Source organism: Balaenoptera musculus, chromosome 9 (genome assembly GCF_009873245.2).
Source record: "Balaenoptera musculus isolate JJ_BM4_2016_0621 chromosome 9, mBalMus1.pri.v3, whole genome shotgun sequence".
Classification (NCBI taxonomy): Eukaryota; Metazoa; Chordata; class Mammalia; order Artiodactyla; family Balaenopteridae; genus Balaenoptera; species Balaenoptera musculus.
The window spans coordinates 46,720,140-46,742,274 of record NC_045793.1 but is presented as its reverse complement, the minus strand read 5'-3'; the positions used below and the strand labels follow the sequence as shown (position 1 = coordinate 46,742,274).

Sequence of the window (22,135 nt, the reverse complement as noted above, 5' to 3'; positions counted from 1 at the left end):
CATCCTGTCCCTGCTTTTCCCTCCCTTCACGTTTTGACTTCACCATCACTTCCTAAGGGAAGCCTTTCCTGACCTCATCACGCTATCTAAATAGAGGTCTGCTCTCGTGGTCCCCTGCCCACCTTGTCGTCCTCCATCGTAGAATGTTAATTCTTTCCTTCACAGGCCTCCTCTTGGTTTTACGTATCCCATTTCATTGCTTTTGAGATGCGAACTTGCCCCACATTTGAACATTTCTGACATTTTGATGCATTATGGCAGCCGATGATGTGTCAGGCCTTAATTGCCAGCCTGCGTCCTTTCTTAGTGATACAAAAAAATAATGGTGACTCTGATGGCATCTTCGATTCAGTGAAATGTGGTGCAAATGTGTCTGTGTGATTCTTTGTTTACTATCTCCTCCTCATTCAGCGGCTAACCCCATAAGGACAGGCTGTTCCAGGGTACTTCACCACTGACCCATTGCCTCACACGGTCCCTGGGACCAAAGTATAACTCACGTTGAATGGATGTCATCCTTGGAGATGACAGACTGTCACTCTGCCAGCAATCAAATGTTGGTCCTTTTAAATTAGGGCTTCGAAGCTGGCAGTCCATGGATGGGTCGGGAGCATTCACACACCTCACTCCTGCAAAAGATGTTAAGAATCCAGCTAAAAGTACAAGTTGACCCTTGAGCAGCACAGGCGTTAATCTGTGTATAATTCATAGTCAGTCCTCCATATCCGCCGTTCTTCTGCATCCAAAGATCCAACCAACCATGGACCGCATAGTACTGTAGTAGTTACTGTTGAAAAATATCCGTGTATAAGTGAACCCACACGGTTCAAACCCACGTTGTTCAAGGGTCACCTTAATCCCTGATTGTGCTGCACGTTCACCCACCAGGAGAGAGGCTTGCTGGAGGAAATGTGCCCACCCACCCTCCTTCCTCGCCCCAGGCCTTTGGTCAGCTACCCCAGAATCCAAAGGAAGTGAATTTCATCTTTGGAAAATGTCACCCAATTGGGAGGGGCTCCTGAATGAGAAAACTCATTTATAAACTCCCCAGGCAGCTTTTTTTGCCCTTAATCTTTTGAATGTTGCTTAAATGGCAAGCTGCCCTTTTTCCCCTCTGCTGGAAAATTCAGGGTGGCTATTTCTGCAGACGCCTGTTCCTGGTGGGCTGCATGGCTCTTTTTTCCTGCAGCGAATGAGCACTGGCTTCCCAGTCTTCAAGGATCCCTGTTCGAGGTGATGCCCTCACCAGAAAAGCCTCTTTTAACCTGGAATGGAGGCCAAGTTTGCAGTGGAGTTTAGGCACGTCCAGCCACATCGTTTAAGACAACTAATTCCACCTCCCCTCCGTTTCCACCAAGGAGCAAGTCACACTTTAATGTTCACAGGGGGCTGGCGTGAGGGCCCAATGAGCCAGGTGGAGGGGGCGGGTGGGGGACTTGGGCAATGAGACAGTGAACACTTTGTGAAGTTCACCCTGCTACCCTCTGTAGGAGGTTCACGAGCAAGCATTTCCCCGGAGCACAGCCCCTTTGTTCGGGGCACCCCAGCTCCAGGTGGGCTCTGAGAGGCCCGAGGAAGACTGGCCGGCCACTCGTCTGTGACGGGCCCCGGAGAAAGTATGCCCATCTCCCCACTGGAAAAATAATTCCCATTCTTTCCTTAATCCACAGGCTGCGGCTGTAAATACCTGAGCATGCAAACATCTCCTTGGGGCTGGTGGGGATTAGGCCGAATTAGCCTGGCCCACTGCACGTACAGAAATGAATAAACTAGGGCCCGGGGTGGGGAGTCACAGGTGACAGCGAGAGAGTGCGTCGAGGTCTGGCCACCGAGGGGCAGACCAGCCAGGCATCTGAGCAGGCCTCCGGAGGGCCCGGCCACGCCTCTCTCTTCTGCAGGCAGAACCACAGGAAGGCCCTGATGCTGATTCCGTGCACCTGCCTTCTCCCAACACCCCTCTACCATGGAAGTCCTCTGCTGGGAACTTTCCAGAGGACTCCCTCCTCAGAGGGAAGTTCCAGCTCTTTATCCTCCCCTTCCCCTGCTCTTTCCTGATGCCCTGCTTTTTCCCTGAATGTCTCTGGACATTTGTTCCGGCGTCACCCACAGACTGCTCACCCAGAGGCCCTCCCTCCCTTCCCCCTGTGGCTCCAGCCCCACCTGTCTTCAAGCTAAAGTCCTAGCTCCAGTTCCGCTTCATTCGCGAGGACCTTCAGTCGTCAAACATTTGCTTATGTTGACTTATACCCCCTGCTCTGGTCTAAGGGTGTAGTCCGTGCCAGCGGCAGGCATACATGTTTATCGTGGGGCAGAGTGATGCACTGCAGCAGAGGAGGGTGGGTACCTAGTACCTAGTACACAGGACTAGAAGCGGGACATGATGTGTGCTCTCTGATTGGGTAATCTGGGCGATGCAGGACCCCGAGGAGAGGAGGGGTGTACGGGTGAACAGTGAACGCACAGGCATGAGGCTTGCCGTGCTGGATTAGTTTGAGGACCGGTGAGAGGTTGTGTGTGGCTGTGGCTGGGGAGGGAAGGGTATGGAAGAGCCGGTTAGGAGGTCATTGCTTGGGGAGGAGAGGCTGGGCATGGAGAGCTGTCGGAGGCAGGGTGGGCAAGCACCACATACCAGCTGGATGTGGGAGATGAAGGGGGGGGGGCGACGCCTGGCTTTCAGGCCAGGGTATCTCCATGTGACTGTCTGTGGGGCAAAGGCCCTGCGAGCAGTGGGCTGGGTGGGCAGGGGCAGCTCTGTGTCAGGGAGCCGCAGACGGGGCCCCAGCCTCACACATGGTCTGGGATCCCCAACGGGGCCTCGCTGAGGTCAGCCCGGGCCTGGGGTCGGACAGAAGATGCTCTGGCCCGCTTCCCTGGGGATGGCGCGTTGTATTAGGTGTCTCTGTCTGCTCCCTCTCCCTCGTCCAGGTCGGCTGCTTCCTGAAGACCCCGAGGTTCCCCATCTGGGTGGTGTGCAGTGAGAGCCACTTCAGCGTCCTCTTCAGCCTGCAGCTGGAGCTGCTGCGAGATTGGAGGACCGAGAGGCTCTTTGACCTTTACTACTACGACGGCCTGGCCAACCAGCAGGAGCAGATAAGGCTGACCATCGGTGTGCCGCCTCCCCGCCTGCCCTGTCTGTCCCCGGGGGAGTCTCCAGACCGGTCGGGGACGCCGGCCTTAGCACGCCCAGTCAGGGCAGTCAGAGAACAATGCAGACTGGGAGGTCAGAGGGCAAGTGTGAGCAGGTCCTCCTGCAGGAGGGGGCCAGAGCTGGGCCTTGAGAAACTGATGGCCTTAAGGGTACAAGGTGAGGTTGAGACTACGTAGTAGACGGTATCACGGCAACAAGTTTGGGTTTTATTCTCCAGGCGATGGGGAGCCATGGAAGGTTTTGGAGCAGGGGAATGATGGGATAAGACATGTTTTTAGAAAGAATTATTCTGGGAGCTGGAAGGAGGCAGGAGGGTGGGGTGGAGACTGGAGGTGGGAGGCCAGTGAGCAGGGACACCCGTGGTGTCCAGGTCAGAACCGATGGGCAGGAACCAGGGAGGGTCCAAATAAGAGAAGAGGGGCAGGTACCAGAAGAGTCAGGTCCCAGGAGGAGGGTTGTTGGTGCTGACCTCGGGGTGAACGTGGGCCCTGGGCTGATGAGCGTGTGCCTCTCTCTCCCCGCTCCCCAGACACCACCCAGACCGTCCCCGAGGACAGAGACAACGACCTCGTTCCTCCCCTGGAGCTCTGCATCAGAACCAAGTGAGTCAGGCCCGTCTCTGGCTTTGGAGCCTTGCCTGAGTGGCTGGGAGATGCAGTGGTTGGGAGCGGCCTGCAGGAAGGGGCATGGGTTCCTGGATTGTCCCAACTAGGAGGGGTGTGGTGAGGGGCCGGTAGGACCCCTGCAGACTGGAAAGACACAGTGCTTGGGGCTTGTCTGTATGTGGCATTTTGTGGTCACCATGGCCCAGGGAGACGTGTGTGATTTGCGAGATGCCGTGCCTTCAGATAGCTTCCTAGGATGCCCCGTGGCAGGGGGTGGGAGGTGAGCTGGTGCCTCTTGAGAGCTCTCCTCGTTCCAGGCAGCAGCTGCCAGATGTGCTGAGTGCTCTTAGGCCCACAGGAGGAAGAGCGAGTGAGGTTACCTGGTGGTGGCGGTGGAGCTCGGGTAGGATCGGAAGGCGGGAGGACCCGGCCCAGCCAGGGTGCGCTCGGAGGTAGCTTCCTGGAGCAGTGGCCCTCATGCGGGAGGAGCAGCCCCGGTCCTTCTGCGGGTGCGGGTGCGGGTGCGGCCGTCTGAACACTGAGCGGAGGTGCCCCAGAGGCAGTGGGGTTGCCGGCGGGGGTCCTTGGCTCCTCTCACCCAGCCCTCAGTCTTTAAGGGAAGCTGAGGCTCAGGCCAGGGGAGGCGGGTGAATAGGAGTTCTCTGACCAGGCCCAGGGCTGGGGCAGCACCCCAGCGGGCTGGCGGTTGTAGCCCTGGGGAATCACAAAGCCTTTGGGTGGTGACTTGGAGGCCTCAGGGTGTAGTGGGAGGGAGGGGCAGGCGGGGGCAGGGAGGAGACCTGGATTCCAGTGGGGAAGCATTAGAACTTGCCAGTGTGGTGAGCATGCGTTCTGGCGTTTGAATCCTGGCCTTGCCGCTTTCTGGCTGGGAGCCATCGGACCTCTCCTGTCTGTACCTCACTTTGTCATCTGTAAAATGGGGGCAATGGCTGTGCCTGGCTCACACGGCTGTTGTGAAGAGCGCCCAGGACACAACCGAGCACCGAGAACCGCTCTCGTTAACATTGTCTCAGCCGCTCCTGACTCGCTGTGACCTCGGGCGGAACCTCTGTTTTCCTGTTTGTGAAATGGTGGGGTTTGGGGTGGAGGATGTAGGCCATGGCTGGGGCCCTGCGGCTCTGACCGCCTGAGATCCAGCGGGCTCCCCTGGAGCCTAGGGCCGCTGCCCACCCACAGGCAAGTGAGCCCTTGAATGGAGCCAAAGAGAGAAAGAGGACTCCACATACACAGTCCCCAGGGACTGTGTCCCCAGGGAGCGGACGTGGAGGAGACGTCGTGACATCCTCATTACGCCCCACCCACGCGTCAACCTGCTCATCCATCCGTCCACCTGCCCGCCCACTGGGCCAGGGACGGAGCATTCCTGTGGGGTCACGTGCCGGCGTTTCTTTCATCGGCAGGATTAAAGGCACACGCAGGTCGCTTTCCTTTCATGTACAAAGGGCCACTCATTCAGAGTGATGAGAGAAGGGCTGCATGGGGGAAGGACCGGCCTTGGCACCTTCTGCAGGACGGGGTGGGAGACCACAGGGCATCCTTCCTGCAGGAGGACCTGCCCAGCAGGGCTCTGGACCGCACCCTGGGCATAGGCTCCACCCCCCTCCGGACCCCTGGGACCCCTCGCTGAAGGCCTGCATCTGTCTCTGTGCCCCTCCCCGGGGTGGCCCACCGCCCCGGACCTCTCCACCTGCCCCCGTCTGGAGTAACTCCTCTTTCCCCAAGAATGCTTCTGCTGCAGGACTCGACTCACCAGGCACCTCCCAGGAGCCCGGGGATTGGACTTCTTGGGCTCAGCCCTAATTGGCAAGTGCCTGAGAATGACTTGGGGCTCTGGTCTGTCAGGGAGCTCAGTCCAGAGACATCTGAGTGTGAACGTGGGCCCGGAGCACCTCTTCTTCTTCTGTCAGCTGTCCCTTCTCCCAGAACCTACCCCCTGTCCCCGGGGCCATGTGCCATGAAATGAACCAGTGAAATGACGGCATGTGAAATGATCTGGAGAGGCTGCACACATCAGGGGGCGAGCCCTCGGCTTGGGGCAGGCGGTCCAGGCTGAGTCCCTGACCTGCCCTTGTCTGTCCCTGCTCACTGTCGTGGGAGGAGCTTGGGCAAGGCTGAGCCTTGGCATCTCCTCCAGCAGTGCTTCCTAGTCCTCGTCACAGATAGCAAATCATCGTACTGGGGCAACACACAGGGTTAGGGACAACTGGCTTGGGGACTCTGGTTGACCCAGACTCTGCCCAGTTCCCTGATGGCTGAGGGGATCAATGGTCCAGCACGTCTGTATTTGTCTACGGCCACCCGCTGGGAAGATTTGCTAGAGCGTGAGTGATCATCAGGCTTCAGCGGGCATCCCCGCTGGAGGGTGTGGTAAAACACAGGTTGCTGGGTCCCACCCCTGGGGCTTCTGGCTCAGTAGGTCTGGGATGAGGCCTGAGAATCTGCATTTCTCACGAGTTCCCAGGTGCTCCTGGTGCTGCTGTCCTGGGACGGCACTGTGAGAACTGATGTTCTGGTGGCTGGTGAGGGCGGTGCCTACCTCTCCCTCGCCCTCCCTGGCTGCCTTGTGAGAGTCAGATGTCAAGTGAGGTGCTGACCCTCCAGCATCTGGTCTGCTGTAACATACCAGACCAGGGGTACTTTCTTCCTGGCTCCGCTGGCTGCCCCCTGCCCCCCGCCACCCCCAGGTCTGAGTGCTGCATCCCCTGCATGGACTTTGCTGAAACCAGTTCTACTCCCCCCATCACTTGCTCCGCCTTGATGGCTCGGTCCGTCTGGGCAGTTAACACGGTGAGACTTTTCCCAGCATCATTCCCGGAAAGCTGAATGGGTGAGTGAATAGTGGGAACGCAGGGTTTTTCCCGCTCTGTACCCATCAGATAACATACCCCACTGTAATGGGAAACAGCAGGCCCAGCCTCCTGGAATCCTGTTCCGAGGGGTTGGATTACAAAGGCTTTGCATATTGTTTTCATCCCAGATTCTCAAACAGCTCAAAGGGAGAAACTTGGGAAAGTAGCCTTCAAGGTCAGTGAGACCCGATAAAGCTGGGGCCCTGCCTGTTGGGGGATAAGTCCTGCTGCCTTGACAGGAAGGGCGTGTGGCCCGAGCTCAGGTCATTTCCAAGGCCAATCAGAGTCCAAGCACCCGCTGAAAGGCAGCCGAGCGCTCATGGCAGCGTAGGCCCACCTGCGGGCTGGGGGGCTTTCCCTCTCATCACTTCAACCTCACGGAACCCCTGGACAGGACTCCATGGAAGAAACAGCTGGATAAGACTCGCTTCTTGCTCTCAGAGTTCACAGTCGAATAGAAGTCAAGTTCAGAATCAACTCTGTTCTAATCCAGGGAGAGATGCGCCGCCTGCCCTCAAAACTAGCTCTGTTGCCCCATAAGAACCTCTGACATTCACGCTAACCCACATGGAGCACGCCACATCCCTGGCCACCTGGCAACCTGCTTGGGATCCACAGAAAGGCCCTTGGACACCGCCCGATATGGCCCTTCCTTCTCCAGATGGGGTCGCCAGAGTGGAGGTCTGGCGCCAGGACACACCTCGAGTCAAGAGCAGTTCAGGGCCTGGAGCTTAGGCCGGTGCTGTCCCAGCCCAGTGGAAGGTCACTGAGCAGGCAGTGTGACTTCCCGCCACCTGCTTTTGTTGCCATGGTGACATTACACAAGACCAGACTGCCAGTTTTGCCTTTGGAGAAGAGCATCCTAATTTGAACCATCCCCGGGTCCCGTGCTGTCTCCACTCTCTGGTGTGACGCACACCTCGACCTCAGAGAAGCTCCTGTTACCTTTGCTTGTGTCTGTCCCCCAGCCTCCTCCCTCCTCTGTTCTCTAACCATCTCAGCAAAAAAAAAAAGACTCATTTATGGTCATTTCCTAAGAAGACACACACACTGACCTCTCTCAAGCTTCCAGCCTTGCTAGAATGGGAGAAAATGAAATGGTTGTCAACAGGCCAGAGAAAAGAGGAAAGAACTCATAACCGGGGCCTGGGCCTGGGCCACAGATGTTTCTGTTTGGAGGCTCAGGCAAAAAATGGAAAATGTAATTTCAGCTGGGAACGGTGCCTTTGAGGGGCTGGAGCCGCGCGCCTACCTCCCTCACCTGCTCGCCCGCCCGCCTGAGGAGTCGGCCCCAGCCTTCACGCCTCTGCTGACACCCTTCTTGCCTAGATGCCCTCTTCACAGTGCCCCTCACCCACTGAGAGAGGGCTCCTGGTGCTCCCACTGCCCAACCCCCTCTTGTGAGTTCCCTCCCTGCACCCCACACGCACAGCTGCCCCTGGTGCTCCTTGTTCATGGCACGTGCAACGCCGCTATGCGGAGCGGAGCACCCAGCAGGAGTCTGGGGACCCCAGCTGAGTCCTGGCTCTGCTGCCGTCACGTGGCATGACCTCTAGAAGGGCTGGCTCTGTCTGGACCTCAGTTTCCCCATCTGTCGATTGGGTAAAACGGTGCCTTCCCTGAGCTGTTATGAGGTCGAGAGGAGATGTAGAAGCATTCCCTCTCCTTTGGAGACCTCTGGGGGCTCACAGGCAAGTGGGGGGAGGAGGAAGAATGGGAGGAGGCAGAGGGGAAGGGACGAGAGAGTGGAGGTGGGCCATGGACAGGGCTCGGTGACCACCGGGGTCAAAGGGGAGGGAGAGTGAAGTGTGATGAAGACTCAGGTTTTCCCTCTGGTGCCTGGGCTTGAGGAGGGGCAGGGCGTGTGCAGGGGCTGTGTTCACTCAGCGGCATCCCTGGGAGCCCAACACGGAGCTAGAAGTCATTGAGGGGATGGAGGCCAGCTCTGCCTTTTAGGGGCTCACAGTCTAGCAGGAGAGGGGGACCCCATGACAGCATGGCCGGGGAGAGCCTGACAGCAGTGCTGAGGGAGGATACTTCCGGAAGGAGGGCTCCTGGATCTGACCCTGAAGGAGGAGGGGTGGAGAGGGAGGATGGTCCTTCCAGGTGGAGGGCGCAGCACCGGCCAGGTTCGCAGGTGAGAGACAGCCTTGGGGCTCATTCTGTAGTTGCCCTGACTGCCAGCAGCTGACGCGTAGGACAGGACACTTGCACACAGGATACTTGTCTGGAAATCCAAAGTGAGTAAGAGGAGTTCTTGGGTGTATTTCTACTGGTCAGCTCTGGTGGCTTTAAAACCAGGCCTGCCCTCTTCTCCTTGCTGATACAGCAAGGCATCATGTTGAAAATCTGTGAAGTCAAGATAACTGCTGCTCTGATGCAGTGATGGCTGCTGGGGAAGAAAGGGATTCAGTCGTGGGCAAGAGATGGGCCTGCCCATGATGCTGAGCTGACCTCAGCTCTGGGGACCACGGCATCTTCACTGAGCTCAACCCCGAAGCCAGTGGTCCTCAACTGGGGGAAATTTTGCACCCCGGGGGATATTTGGCAAAGTCTGGGGAGACTTTTGGTTGTCACTTGTTTGCGGGAGGGTGCCAGATGTCCTACAATGCACAAGACAGCCCTCCTCCCACCCCCCAACAGAATTATCCAGACCAAAATGTCCGCTGTGCCCAGGTTGAGGAACGCTGCTCTAAACTCTCACACCCTCAGCCTCCTCTACATCAGCATAGCTGAGTGAGCCTTGACGGCACCTCTGCACTCAGAAACCGGTCCATTCCATCCCTCCCCTTTCTCTATCAGCCCCTAATTGCATATGCAGAGTTCTTCTTTTTCATCCTTGTAACTGATCCATAGACTTTCAGAACCTTTCCTATGGGGAGAACCATTCATCCCCTAAATAAGCACAGTATCCCAGCATTTCAGCCCTTTCAAAACGTCTCTGCTTTGATTTCCTGTTGTAGTTGTGAACTGCTTCTTTCTGTGTTTCTAATACTCTCCCTGCCTCAGCACCTGTAGTCCAGGATTGGGTAGGTTAGTTACCTCTGTGAAAAGCCTCACAGGTAGCATAAACCTCCCAGCCTGACCTTAGGACTCGGTGACTGTTGGTGTGACCTGGGCGTCTAGCAGCAGGTGAGTATGACTCACCCCTGCACTGAAGCCAAACCCTGTTTTGTCAGATTGGGAGCTCACAGGAGGAACTTCTGTCTGCCTGACAGTATGGGGAGGGTAAGGCTTCGAGGGATGGAGAGCGATAAGGGAAGGGCCTTGTGGGCCAGGCTGAGGGTGGATCTTATAGGGATACAGGAAGTCTGGTCTATTTCTGACTCTTCCCCATCCTTCTCTCCATGACTGGGGGCAAGAATCCAAACTGGTCTGGGCAGTAGTTTGGCCTTTGCAAGCCTGCGTCCCTGGTGCCTGTCTGGAGCCAGGCTGTGGGCGGGAATGTTACTCCCCTCCCTTCCATCTGCCACCCCTGGATGTCTGGATTCAGGATGTGTCCCTAGTGTCTAAGATTTTGATAGGAAACTTACAGAGGCTGATACTCCTCTACAAATCTTAACAGGACAGTAAGTCCCCTACATACGAACGAGTTCCATTCCAAGAGTGCGTTCGTTAAGTCCAACCAAGTTAGCCTAGGTACCCAACTAGCACAGTCAGCTATATAGTACTGTACTGTAATAGGTTTATAATACTTTTCACACAAATAATACATAAAAAACAACAAACAAGTACAAAAATAAAAAAAACTTTTTTCTTTAAAAAGGGATTCCTTTATTTTTATTATTTTTATTATTTATTTATTTTTAGCTGTGTTGGGTCTTTGTTTCTGCGCAAGGGCTTTCTCTAGTTGCGGCAAGCGGGGGCGCCTCTTCATCGCGGTGCGCGGGCCTCTCACTATCGCGGCCTCTCTAGGTGCGGACGCGCAGGCTCAGTAGTTGTGGCTCACGGGCCCAGTTGCTCCGCGGCATGTGGGATCTTCCCAGACCAGGGCTCGAACCCGTGTCCCCTGCATTGGCAGGCAGATTCTCAACCACTGCGCCACCAGGGAAGCCCAAGAAAACATTTTTAATCTTATAGTACAGTACCTTGAAAAGTACAGTAGTGCAGTACAACAGCTGGCACACAGAGGCTGGCATCAGGTGAACAGGCAAGATGAGTTACTGACTGGAGGAGGGAGAGGAGGTGGGAGATGGTAGCGCTGAAGGATCGTCAGCAATAGGAGACGGAGGGCAAGCTGCAGTTTCACTCACGCCTGACGTTGATGGAACGCACGTTTACATCTATGAAAGTTCGCAACTTGAAAGTTCGTATGTAGGGGACTTACTGTAAAAGCTTTTTAATGATGTGTTTCAAAACTGCAACAATGAGGAACAGAGCAAGAAAACTGAAAACCTCAGGTTGCACGGTACAATCACTAAGGCTTCGCCTTATGTTGCTACAGGTTGCTAAAGTGCTGTTAACCCAGTAGATGCTGTAGGTCCACCTACTCCCTTGGAACCTGTGGTTATCTCAGTGCCTTCCCAGCTCGCCTTACCTCCCGAACCTGCTCAGTTGTGCAAGTCAGAGCTGCACGTGTCTTCCCCACCAGCTGAACCTATACTGGCTACCCTGAGGCATCATCAGGGTCCAGCGCCAAAAGTGCAGGCAATGGGCACTCACCACCCAGGAGCAGCCTGACTTCTCCCGGGGTTGCCAAGTTGTCTCCAGATACCTACCATCCCAGTATCTCTCCTTCGAGCAGTGATGAATGCTATATGATGCTGATGGGTTCCATCAAAGTGGCTCAACCCCAAAGCGTCTAATAGATTCCTCTAGATCTGCTGACACACAGGAAACAGTCTAAAGCACCCGGGTTCCAAAGAATCACTTAACTGTTCCACATCCGATGGAACAAGTGATGCTGACCATGTGGATGCACGCGATATGACTGATGATGAAGCAGAGGCAGGGTCCGTGGATGAGCACGAGAGGTTATCACACATTTCTTATCACAGGTTAGGCTTGGAATGGATCTTACTAAGGTAGTTCTTCCAACAATTACTCTTGAGAGAAGCCCCCTTCTAGAAATATATGCGAACTTTTTGCACATCCAGACCTGCCTCTGAGTATCTGTGACCAGAAGGATCCCAGGGACCAAATGGTTCAGGTGGTCAAATGGTAGCTCTCAGACTTTCACGCAGGAAGCAAAGGATCAGTTGCCGAAAAGCCATACAACTGCATTTTGGGTGAGACCTTGCAGCCTCATGAGGTACTACCAAATGACACGGAAGAGAACAGAAAGCTAGTTTTAGAGGGACTAGTTTCTTGAAACAGTATAACATTCGGGGCTGAGCAACTTTTCCATCATCCACCCATCTCAGCCTTTTTTGCTGAGTGTTTCAACAAGAAGATGCACTCCAGCATTCATATGTGGACCAGATGAAAATTTCTTGGGATGTTGATTGGCGTGCACAACATAGGGCAGGGCTGTGCCTTGTGTCTAGACTATGACAACTGTTATATTCTCACATTCCCCAGTGTTTATGGAAGGCTTGTCCTTACAGCGCCGTGGGTGGAGCTAGGAAGAGAACGCACCTATCAGTTGTTCCAAAATGAGCTATATGCAAATATCGTCTCCCGTGCTACTCCTGCACAGAATTACCACTAAGATTTTTTCTTCTCCAAATAACAGATCTTTTTGCTCACTTGAAAGGAAATGGAATGGTGTAAAATATGCAAAATACTCAACAGGGGGTCATACAGTCTTTACAGAGACCAAGAAGTTGCCGGTAATCAGGAGGAAAGTAGGTTGGAAGAACAGAACAGAGTACGAATCCCACTGCCTCTGCAAGGCTGTGTCTCTTGACCTAAAAATCAGAGACGTTGATGCGGCCATTGAAGCAAGGCACAAGCGAGAAGAAAGACAAAGAGCAGAAGCCTGAGGAAGGAATAGAGAGAAATTCAGTGGGGGTCTAGGTTATTCATGAAGATGGAGAACGTTGGCTTTATGGCGAACCACTACTGAAACTTCGTGATGCTTCTAAGCATTAGATTGGGAAATGCAACAGCCTTACTTTGGGAGAACCTGTTCACTCCCTTCTTGCAGCAGGTCCAATCTCAGGGATACAGGCAGACCTCAGAGATGTTGTGGGTTCATTCCAGACCAGTGCAGTAAAGCGAGTCATACAAATTTTTGGTTTCCCAATGCATATGAGAGTTATGTTTACACTATCCTGTAGTCTATCAAGCATGCAATAGCATTAGGTCTAAAAAGCAATGTACACATCTCAATTAGAAAATACTTTATTACTAAAAATGCTGTCATCTGAGCCTTCAGTGAGTTGTAATCTGTCTGCGATAATAACATCAAAGATCACTGATCACAGATCACCATAACAAATTTAATAATAATGGAAAAGTTTGAACTGCTTCGAGAATTACTCAGATGTGACACAGAGACACAGAGAACAAATGCTGTTGGAAAAATGGCACCGATACACTTGCTTGACACAGGGTTGCCATAAACCTTCGATTTGTAAAAAAAAAAAAACACATTATCTGTGAAGAGCGATAAAGCAAAGCCCAATAAAATGAGGTCTGCCTGTACTGGACTTTCCAACGCAGATGTACAAGTAAAGTAAAAGCATCCCTGTTTTCCTCCTCTGTGGCAGTTACAATTTTGACTTCAGTCCTGAAGAAAAACTTCAGGTTTTGAAAATGTCTGCTCCCTCCCCAAACCCCACACCCTGGGAAGCGTTTCTAAACCCCAGTCTCAAACTCCGTGCTCCAGTACTGCTGTTGAGGTGTGCAACATCTGTTTCCTAGTTTGTATAATCTTAGGATGTACGTCTATGTATAATACGCCTAATGCTAGATTTTTCAGAAATATTCCATCTGCTATAAATGATTCCTCTGAGTTGTTTTAGAAAACTAGTTCCATGTATTAAAATCAAGTGCTGGTCTCAGCACTTGTAATAACTTTAATTTTGGAATTGAACTATTATTAAATTGTGTCTAACCCTGGACTCCTGTTTAATTATACTCAGTGCTTCTTAAGGCTTCATAAAGTAATTTTTTAAAAAGGCATATCAGTGCTTTACTGAACCGCTCACAGCCCTTCACTAGCAGTTCTTAGAGCAAAGCCCAGAATCCTTGCAAGGCCTCCTGGGTCCCATGTGGTGCCGCTCCCGCTGGCTCCCTATGCCCTATGCCTACCTTTCTGGGCTCCAGCAACTGGACCTCCTTCCGTGCCTTGAACCCTCTAGGATGTCTCCATATCTAGGTCTTCCGATGTGCCTTTATTTTTATTTTTATTTTTTAAATTTATGTATTTGTTTTTATTATTGCCTGTGTTGAGTCTTCGTTGCTGCGCGTGGGCTTTCTCTTTGTTGCGGTGGGACTACTACTTCTTTGCGGTGCACAGGCTTCTCATTGTGGTGGCTTCTCTTGTTGTGGAGCACGGGCTCTAGGTGTGCAGAGTTCAGTAGTTGTGGCATGTGGGCTCAGTAGTTGTGGCTCACGGGCTCTAGAGCGCAGGCTCAGTAGTTGTGGCGCACAGGCTTAGTTGCTCCGGGATCTTCCCGGACCAGGGCTCGAACCCATGTCCCCTGCATTGGCAGGCGGGTTCTCAACCACTAAGCCACCAGGGAAGCCCCCCATGTGCCTTTAAAGTGCCACCATCAGGCACCCCTGGAAAGTGGCTGGATTCAGATGCGTGTAGATCGCGCACCTCATTTGAGGGGTTTAGGTGCGTTTGTTTTGTAGGGGCATGGTGTGTAGGCTTGTCTGTGAGTGTGGAGGGGTGAGGTGGGCATGTTGGAACCTGAAATCCTCGAAGGCCTGGAGAGAGGAATTCCGGTGAGTGAGGACAGGAGCTGGCTCCTGTGTGGCCCCTGCAGCTGTAACTCTTTCTCTGTTCCTCTGCTCTTAGGTGGAAGGGGGCATCGGTGAACTGGAACGGCTCGGACCCCATCCTGTGACCCTCCATGTGGGTGAGCCCCATGGCTCCAGCACACATCGCTGGGGGTGACGGCTGAGCCCTGGGCCTCAGGGACAAGTCTGGGCCAGCACCTGGGCCAGCACTGCTGCAGAAGCATCCAGAACCTCCCTGCCCCTTCCATGAAGGGCCTGCCCAGGACTGTGCTGTGGACCCAGAGTGCCGCTGTGCAGCCCCTCCCAGCTGAGCGGTGACTGCCAAGGCCTGGAAGGAGGCTGGTGGGGCCTCTGCTGCCTTTTCTCTGCATCCCTCCCTTGCTCCCTGCGGGGCCGGCCCCTTGCCAAGCCTCTGATATGGTCGGCCCGGGACCCTGGGCACTCGTTATTTCTGATGGTTGGCTTTCTATAAAACAGAAGTCAAACCCATGCTGAGGGCCGAACCTCATTTGTTCTGTTGCCGCAAAGGAAGCATGAGGTCTGGCCGGCTCATGGCTGGGGTGGGGATGGTGATGGGTGGAGGGGCCCCAGAGCCCCGGAGACCTGTGGGCTAAGTCGTCACCTAACGAGGGTCTCTGCAGGCGAACCATGCCCTCTGGCCCACTGGTGTCCCTGGCTGGGCTTCTGGTTTGGCCTGGCTTCTGTGGATCAGCCCCAGGTCTAAGGCACCAGGCTCCGAAAGCTGTGCCGACCAGGAGAAACTGAGGCTCCCTGGGAGCCCATCTCGGGGCCGACCTGGATCTCTGCGAGGCCCCATGAGGACGGTCATGTGGACCTGGAGGGTAGGCTACACCTGGCCAAGCAGATATGGGGAAAAGAACCTTTCAGGGAGGGACCTCTTGGCCAGGGAGGACACCGAGGTGAGGATGAGAAGAGGGACTGAGTGTGGTCCCCCGTGTGGCTGCAGCGGGGCGTGTGCGGAGAGAACTGGCTGAACTGCTCCGGTGGGCAGAGGCTGTGGAGACCCTCGCATTCCAGACTGAGGGTAGGATAGGTGGGAAGGGGGAAAACTCCATAATCGCTTGTGAAGGGAAAATTGTACTCGGAGCCTCCTTCGTTCCAACCAGCCCTCAGCCTCCGTGCGCCCCCTTGGGCTCAGGACACAAGCAGCTCGGGGGCCGTGCTCCCCCCGAGGGAGACCCCCTCCTCTTTAAGGGCCAGGCATGCAGGAGGTAAAGCTGGCATTTGGTGGTGACAACTAAAGAGCCTGTTCTGTGCTCTCGTGAGCTGGGTAAGAAGAGCGGTGGCCGGACTGGGGGTCTTTGGGGAGCGGCAGGGAGGAGCTGGCAGGGAGAGCTTTGTCCAGGCTGTGCCACGGCCCCCGTGGAGTTTGCTGTGTAAACTCCAGTGGCCATTCACAGCAGGCGTCCAGCAGAAATGCTTCCTATATGTCCCTGAAATGTTTATGCATTTGTTTTCCTTGGCCAGGATCAGGCCTCTCCAGCTGAGCGACCGGGTGGAGGAAGTCGGTTTCCCTGCAGTGGCCTTGTTTATCAGCCTGGGAAGGAAAAGTGTGTCTTTTCAATAAAACACTTAACCTCCTGACCAGGGTGCCATGGGCGGAACTGGAGAAATCAAAATATTCCCAGCGTTGCTTGGGAAGACCAGTTCCAACAAATTACAAAAGCACTTTTCTAGAAGCCAAGACATAGGTACATGTGCAGCATGACGTCCCTTGCCTGGGATTATCTGGAAAGGAAGATGAGCAAAGCCCAACACCGCCCTCTCCCAGGTCCACAAGTCAGAATGAGCCCACGGTACCACTGCCAGACCTACCAGAATGAAATGCAGGCCCTGCTTCCTCACACATGGTGCTCTCCTTCTGGGCTGCAGGGTTTTCTAAGGAGACTGTGGGTAGGCTTCAGAGGGTCCATAGCCGCCCCCCACCCACCGCCCTGCCAAATTAAATTAAAATCTTTGTGTACATGTACATTTGTGTAATTTTCTGGGGAGAGAGTCTATAGCCTACCTCATGGCCTTGATCTTGGAACAATACCCATCTCTTTTCCCCCAGAAGGTTAAGAACCATATCCTAGGGTCGAGTGGCCTCTCAAAGACTGAACCTGGGCTTGACTGCTCTCTCTCTCTGGCCTCCTCATGCACGGGGGAGCCGGTTTATTGAACAAGCAGAGACCTCAGTGAGATGTGAGCAGGAAGCAGCTTTGTTCTTTCTTATTGCAGTTGGCTCCCTGTATCCGTGGGTTCTGCATCAGCGGATACTGAGGGCCCCACTATGGGATTTGAGCATCCTCGGAATTTGGTATCCTTGATGCATCCTGGAACCAATCCCCCTTGGAGACCGAGGGACGTCTGTATTTCCGCTTGGATTCTCCTTCTCTCGATTGTTCGTTTCTTTGTCTCTGGATGAAAGAGTAGGCCAATTCCACTGCTCTTCCAGCAGTGCGAACAGTGAGACCAGGCTGATGGCAACACCTAACTCCACTCTCGTCACTGGAAAGCTCCTCCTCGCCCTGTTCTTGTGGGGGACCTCCCACCCACAGGTGTCTCTCCTGAGTCAGGTGACTCGTCCTCAAGCTGGTGCTAATGGAGGCTCCCAGCACCTGCCCCCATCCAGCTTCCGGCGGAGTCAACCTCCCTCCTTCCCCTTTTAAAAAGACGGGAGTCTTCCTTCCGCAGGATCCACATTTGAACCAAGCAAAGCACCGACACGTCTTTGCCTCCCCAGTTCTGGAAGTCAGACCTTCTCACCTCAGGCCGCCTGTCTGCCCAGCCACCCACTGGGAGCAGTGACATGTCATTGTCCCCAGGTGGGAGTCATGGACCGTCCCACACTGCAGGGCACACATGACAGGCTTTCGAGGAGTTTTCTTGAAGCCTCCCTCACTTGTCTTAAGGAGAGGAGATGCTCCACTAGGAGGCAGTGGGGAAGGGGATCGCAGCACACCGATGCCTCTCTCCAAGGAAGCCCTCACCAGCTGCTGGCCTCTTCCACTGCCAGCCCAGTGCTTCCTCACCTTCTCGCATGGCTAGCGGGCGTGATGGGTGTGCCAGCCTTGGCAGGACCATTTCCACCCTTCTCTGTAAGTTCTACATGGTTGCGGCACAGGTAAGAAGAAGAGTTTCCAGTAGAGCTGCTTGAATTCCCTGGGGGCCAGAGCTGGGACAGGGCTCAGAGGGGCGTTTGGGGAAATCCTAAGGTAGGGTTGTGTCCAGACTCCGCCTGACTGCTCCCCAGGGTCTCTGTGTCTGAGCCGGAAGGGAAGTCAGGGCGGGGGGCTGGGGCCTAACCCATCGGAGGCACTGCTGGTGGAAGAGGGGGCAGCAGTGGGCCCAGGCTTCTGGGAGGGCCGGGAGCGGTGAGGGGCAAGTCTTGGAAGCTCTACCCCGGAGGTTGCGATTTTGTGGGGTGACAGTTTGGAATCTCAGAAGTCTTCCCCATAATGAAGAGGTACTGAAGGGACAAGCAAGAGGAGTGCCATATAGACACAAGGGAAGAAGCTGCATCGGGACCAGAGGGCCTGAGTTTAGTCCCGACTCACCACTTCCTGCCTGTGTAGCCATGAGCACTTGACATAAGCTCTCTGGACCTCAGTTTCCTCATTGGCAAAATGAAATCCCCCACCCCCACCCCCAATAAGTCTGTAATGAGTGTGAGCACGGGGAATAGGGCCTGCACATCACAAGGACTTGGTAAGCGTTCGCTCTTAATATTTCCAGCGTGGGCTAGAAGAGGCTCCTCGGTGCAGCATCTAACCTGGACCTTGAAGGGTTTGGACAAGTGGAGAATTGGATGGAAGTTCATTCCAGCTGAAAGGAACGGTGAGAGCCAAGAGACCATCAAAGTCCAGGATGTCTTTTTGTCTCATCGGGGGCGACCCGAGAGTGGGAGGATTAGGACGGGAGGCAGAGCAGGTGAAGGACTTAGACGGTGGGCCCTGAGGCTGGGACATTTTCTCCGGAGACAAGGACTGCTCAGAGCTTTCCTTCAGATCTTTCTCCTTGGCGGGGGAGTGGGTGTGCGGCAGGCAGAGGCAGGGGGCACATCGAGGGGCTACTGTGATACTCCCAGGGAGGACGGTACTAGTGGAGAGGCAAGGAGGGCATGGAGGCGACGCATGCTGATGACCTTTGCTACCAGAGGCCCCATGGACCATCCTCACTGGCCACTGGTTCCTTTCGGGATCCTGACACTTGCAGGAGGCAAGGAGGCTGCCAAGTCCTTTTGCAGGTATTTCTCTCCACCCGCCAGAGTCCTCCTCACTCTCTAATCATGCCCTAATCCCCACAGGGCTGTGGGAGCTGGAATTACCAGGCAAAAATGCCAGGCATTTGCGATAATGGGGATTGCTTAATGCAGGACGAGGGGTGGGCTGGCGGTGGGGGGGCGGGTGGCAGGCAGGCTGCCCTGGGTTTGGGGCGTACACCACCAGCGCCCACACGTTGCTGGGGATGCTGCTCCGGCAGACCCGCTCTGCACGACACAGGGAGCAGTGCCCCCCCGGCTGGGTGCTTGGTCTGCCTTCCCGCCCCTCCTTCCATGCCATTTCAGTGTGTGGTGCTTCATCCCACTGTCCGGCCCACATTCCCACATCCTGTTCCTCAGGAAGTCACTGAAAGCCCTCTCTTTACAGATGGGGAAACTGACCAGATAGCAGTCTGTAGTTAAGAGCCCTCCTAGGACATTTCTCCTTCACGGGGGTCTCTTGGAGACCAGACCACCAGCATGGTCTTTGGGTGGAAGGGAATACATCTGATGGGAAGGCCGTGGGGTGGGGGGATGATTCTAATCTGCCTCTTAATTCCATCTCCGCCTCTGCCTTCTCCAGCTCCATGCACTCCCCACCCCAGACCATAGCAGCTGCTTCCCTGGTGAGCTCCTCACTGCCTGAGGCCTTCACAGGTGCTCTTCGCTGCACCTGGGTCCCTGCCCTCCAGCTCCCCGTGTCCATCTGTCAAATACTACCGATTGGGCTTCCCTGGTGGCGCAGTGGTTGAGAATCTGCCTGCCAATGCAGGGGACACGGGTTCGAGCCCTGGTTTGGGAAGATCCCACATGCCGCGGAGCGACTAGGCCCGTGAGCCACAATTGCTGAGCCTGCGCGTCTGGAGCCTGTGCTCCGCAACAAGAGAGGCCGCGACAGTGAGAGGCCCGCGCACCACGATGAAGAGTGGCCCCCACTTGCCGCAACTGGAGAAAGCCCTGGCACAGAAACGAAGACCCAACACAGCCAAAAATAAATAATAAATAAATAATAAATAAATACTACCGATCCCACAAGGTCTGTCTCTAAGGGACCTCCTCTAGGAAGCCCTCCTAGATTACCTGGCTGAGTGCCCTTGATCAGCTCCTCTCTCACAAGCCCAGCTCCCAGTGAGTGGGTGTCAGTCACACAGCTACCGGTTTCCCCCTTTACTGTGTGTGTGTGTGTGTGTGTGTGTGTGTGTGTGTGTGTGTGGCAGGGGCCACCTGGTCTTCCCTCTCTCCCTCGTCCCCGCCACCAACTGGTACCAGTCCCATCATGGGGGGATGAAACTCAAGGTTCATCCCCCTCTTTGAAATTTTATTTATTTATTTATTTTTGGCTATGTTGGGTCTTCGTTTCTGTGTGAGGGCTTTCTCCAGTTGCAGCAAGCGGGGGCCCCTCTTCATCGCGGTGCGCGGGCCTCTCACTATCGTGGCCTCTCCCGTTGCGGAGCACAGGCTCCAGACGCGCAGGCTCAGTAACTGTGGCTCACGGGCCCAGTTGCTCCGCGGCATGTGGGATCTTCCCAGACCAGGGCTCGAACCCGTGTCCCTTGCATTGGCAGGCAGACTCTCAACCACTGCACCACCAGGGAAGCCCCATTCCCCTCTTTGAAGAAGCCCCTTCAGGCCTACATCTGCCCCCTCCCTTCACCCCCTGCCCCACCTCCGGGCATAAAGCCCCAGTCACTGGGTGTCTGGCTGGGGAGGTGCTGCCTGAGGTCTCTAAACCGTTGAGTTGGGTGTGGTTTTGAGATTAAACCTGGCGCCTTTCCTGTGGCCTCTGATAAGGGTGATCCTGGGTGCTTATCTGGCAAGTTCTGTTTTAAGGCCTGCTGACATCTGCGAGGCTCAGCAAAGTCCCACCTCCCTGTGGAGTGGGGCCCTGGGGGATAAGCGCCCACCTCCCCTCCCCCATCTCCTTGTGCCCTGCTGGGGCACCCAGGGTAGGCACTCTCAGGGCACTGGGGACACTGGGCCCTGCCCCGTCTGCCTCACCCCTCCCCTGCCCTAGCACCGGGGCCGAAACTGAGGGGGTGCTACTAATAATTACATGAGGACAACTGTGTCAACAGACTGCGCTGTGTGTGGGAACCTTAGTCTAAGGAAGGATTGTTCCATTATTGATTGATCTCCTGGCACCCTGTTCTCCAAACTCCGGGGCTCAGATCCTTCCTTGGATTTTACTGGGGGCATAGGGCTCAGAGGAGGGAACTTGTATGGATGGGAGCAGTTAGGCAGGCTTCTTGGAGAGGGAGGATTGAAGCCTGACCCTGAAGGAAGGTAGGGAAGCAGGAGGGGCAGAGGCACTCCAGGCGGGATGGGCGGGGACAGAGCTGCCAGGGGAAGGGGCCTGGGGAGTCTGGGGTGGCAGGAAGATGGAGGATATTAGGGCTGGATCCTGAAGGGCTTTGCATGTCAAGCAAAGGAGCTTGAGCTGCCTCTGTGAGCCCTGGGGAGCCATGAGGGGTTTCAGAGAGCAGGGCTGTTTTAGAAGACTCAGACTGCAACAGTGTGGAGGGCGGCTCAGAGCAAAGATGCCAACTTCCGAGCTAGGGCCACGGAGAGGAGGAGTAGGTGGGCGATACCCTGCTGCATTTTAGTGATTCAGCCTGGGGAGCAAGGTGGGACCCCATGGGCCTGGAGTCAAGGCCCCTCTCTCCCCTGCTTCCTGGCAGGCAGATCTCGGCCTTGAGTAACCATTCCCTCTGTGTGCTCCCCCGCCGGCACTGGCGGCTGCAGCTCTCCAGGGAACAGTCTTTGCAAAACATCCCTACCTCCTGATGAAGGCTTCCTCAGTCTCCCGCCTTGGCAGACCGTGAAGGAGGGGGCCTCAATGCGAGGAAGTGCCCGAGCCTTTGTTCTGGCCCCAGCCACGGCTAGACCCACTGCCCATTGTTTTTAAAGCTGTTGGTGACCTTGGGACCAGCTGGCTCCCTTGGGCCTGGCCACCTCCAAGTGCACATGGAAGACAGCCAGTCTGGCAGGATGGTTCTCAGCCCCTCGGTGGCCTTGGGGAGGGCCTCTGTCATGGGGGAGCCTCGGGGCCCCATTTGTGTTCTCAGAGTCTGAAAACCCCAGCTCTGGCCATCTGGGATGTTGGTGGGCATTCTGGAAACTGCACATCTCTTGAGGACCAGGAATTTCTCAGACAGGAAGGCAAAGAGAGCTCCCAGTCCCTGGTCCCAGGTTCATGCTTCCTCCACATCTGCTGCTGTCAGGGCCCTGGCTCTCCTGGACCTGTAGGTCAGAAGGCCCAAGTCTATGCACCTACTGTTCTCTCTCCAGGTTTGGGGGATCCTTGCTGCACCCACCATGAGGTGTGTGCTGTGAGAAAGGGGCCTGGACAACTTGACTATTTGGGTTTAGATCTTAGCTCCAACGTCTCAGTTGT

The 22,135-nt window shown here is 55.1% G+C and overlaps 1 protein-coding gene and 1 pseudogene across 2 annotated transcripts in view; both read left to right on the top strand.

Moving 5' to 3' along the window:
• The window catches only part of MINDY4 (MINDY lysine 48 deubiquitinase 4), a 118,035-nt gene extending 101,436 nt beyond the window's left edge, over window positions 1-16,599 (top strand). The window contains exons 16-17 of one of the 2 annotated variants that reach the window (XR_005021245.1): window positions 2,926-3,750; window positions 14,536-16,599. Coding sequence is in view for 1 of the 2 variants with exons in the window: in XM_036863749.1 (XP_036719644.1) it covers window positions 2,926-3,106; window positions 3,678-3,754 (258 nt within the window). In the remaining variant the exon portion in view is untranslated. Of the gene's footprint in view, window positions 1-2,925; window positions 3,755-14,535 lie in introns of those variants that run through there. The other variant, XM_036863749.1, reaches the window with a different exon arrangement.
• LOC118900533 lies at window positions 9,995-12,739 on the top strand (annotated as a pseudogene).
• Window positions 16,600-22,135: the final 5,536 nt, after the last annotated feature.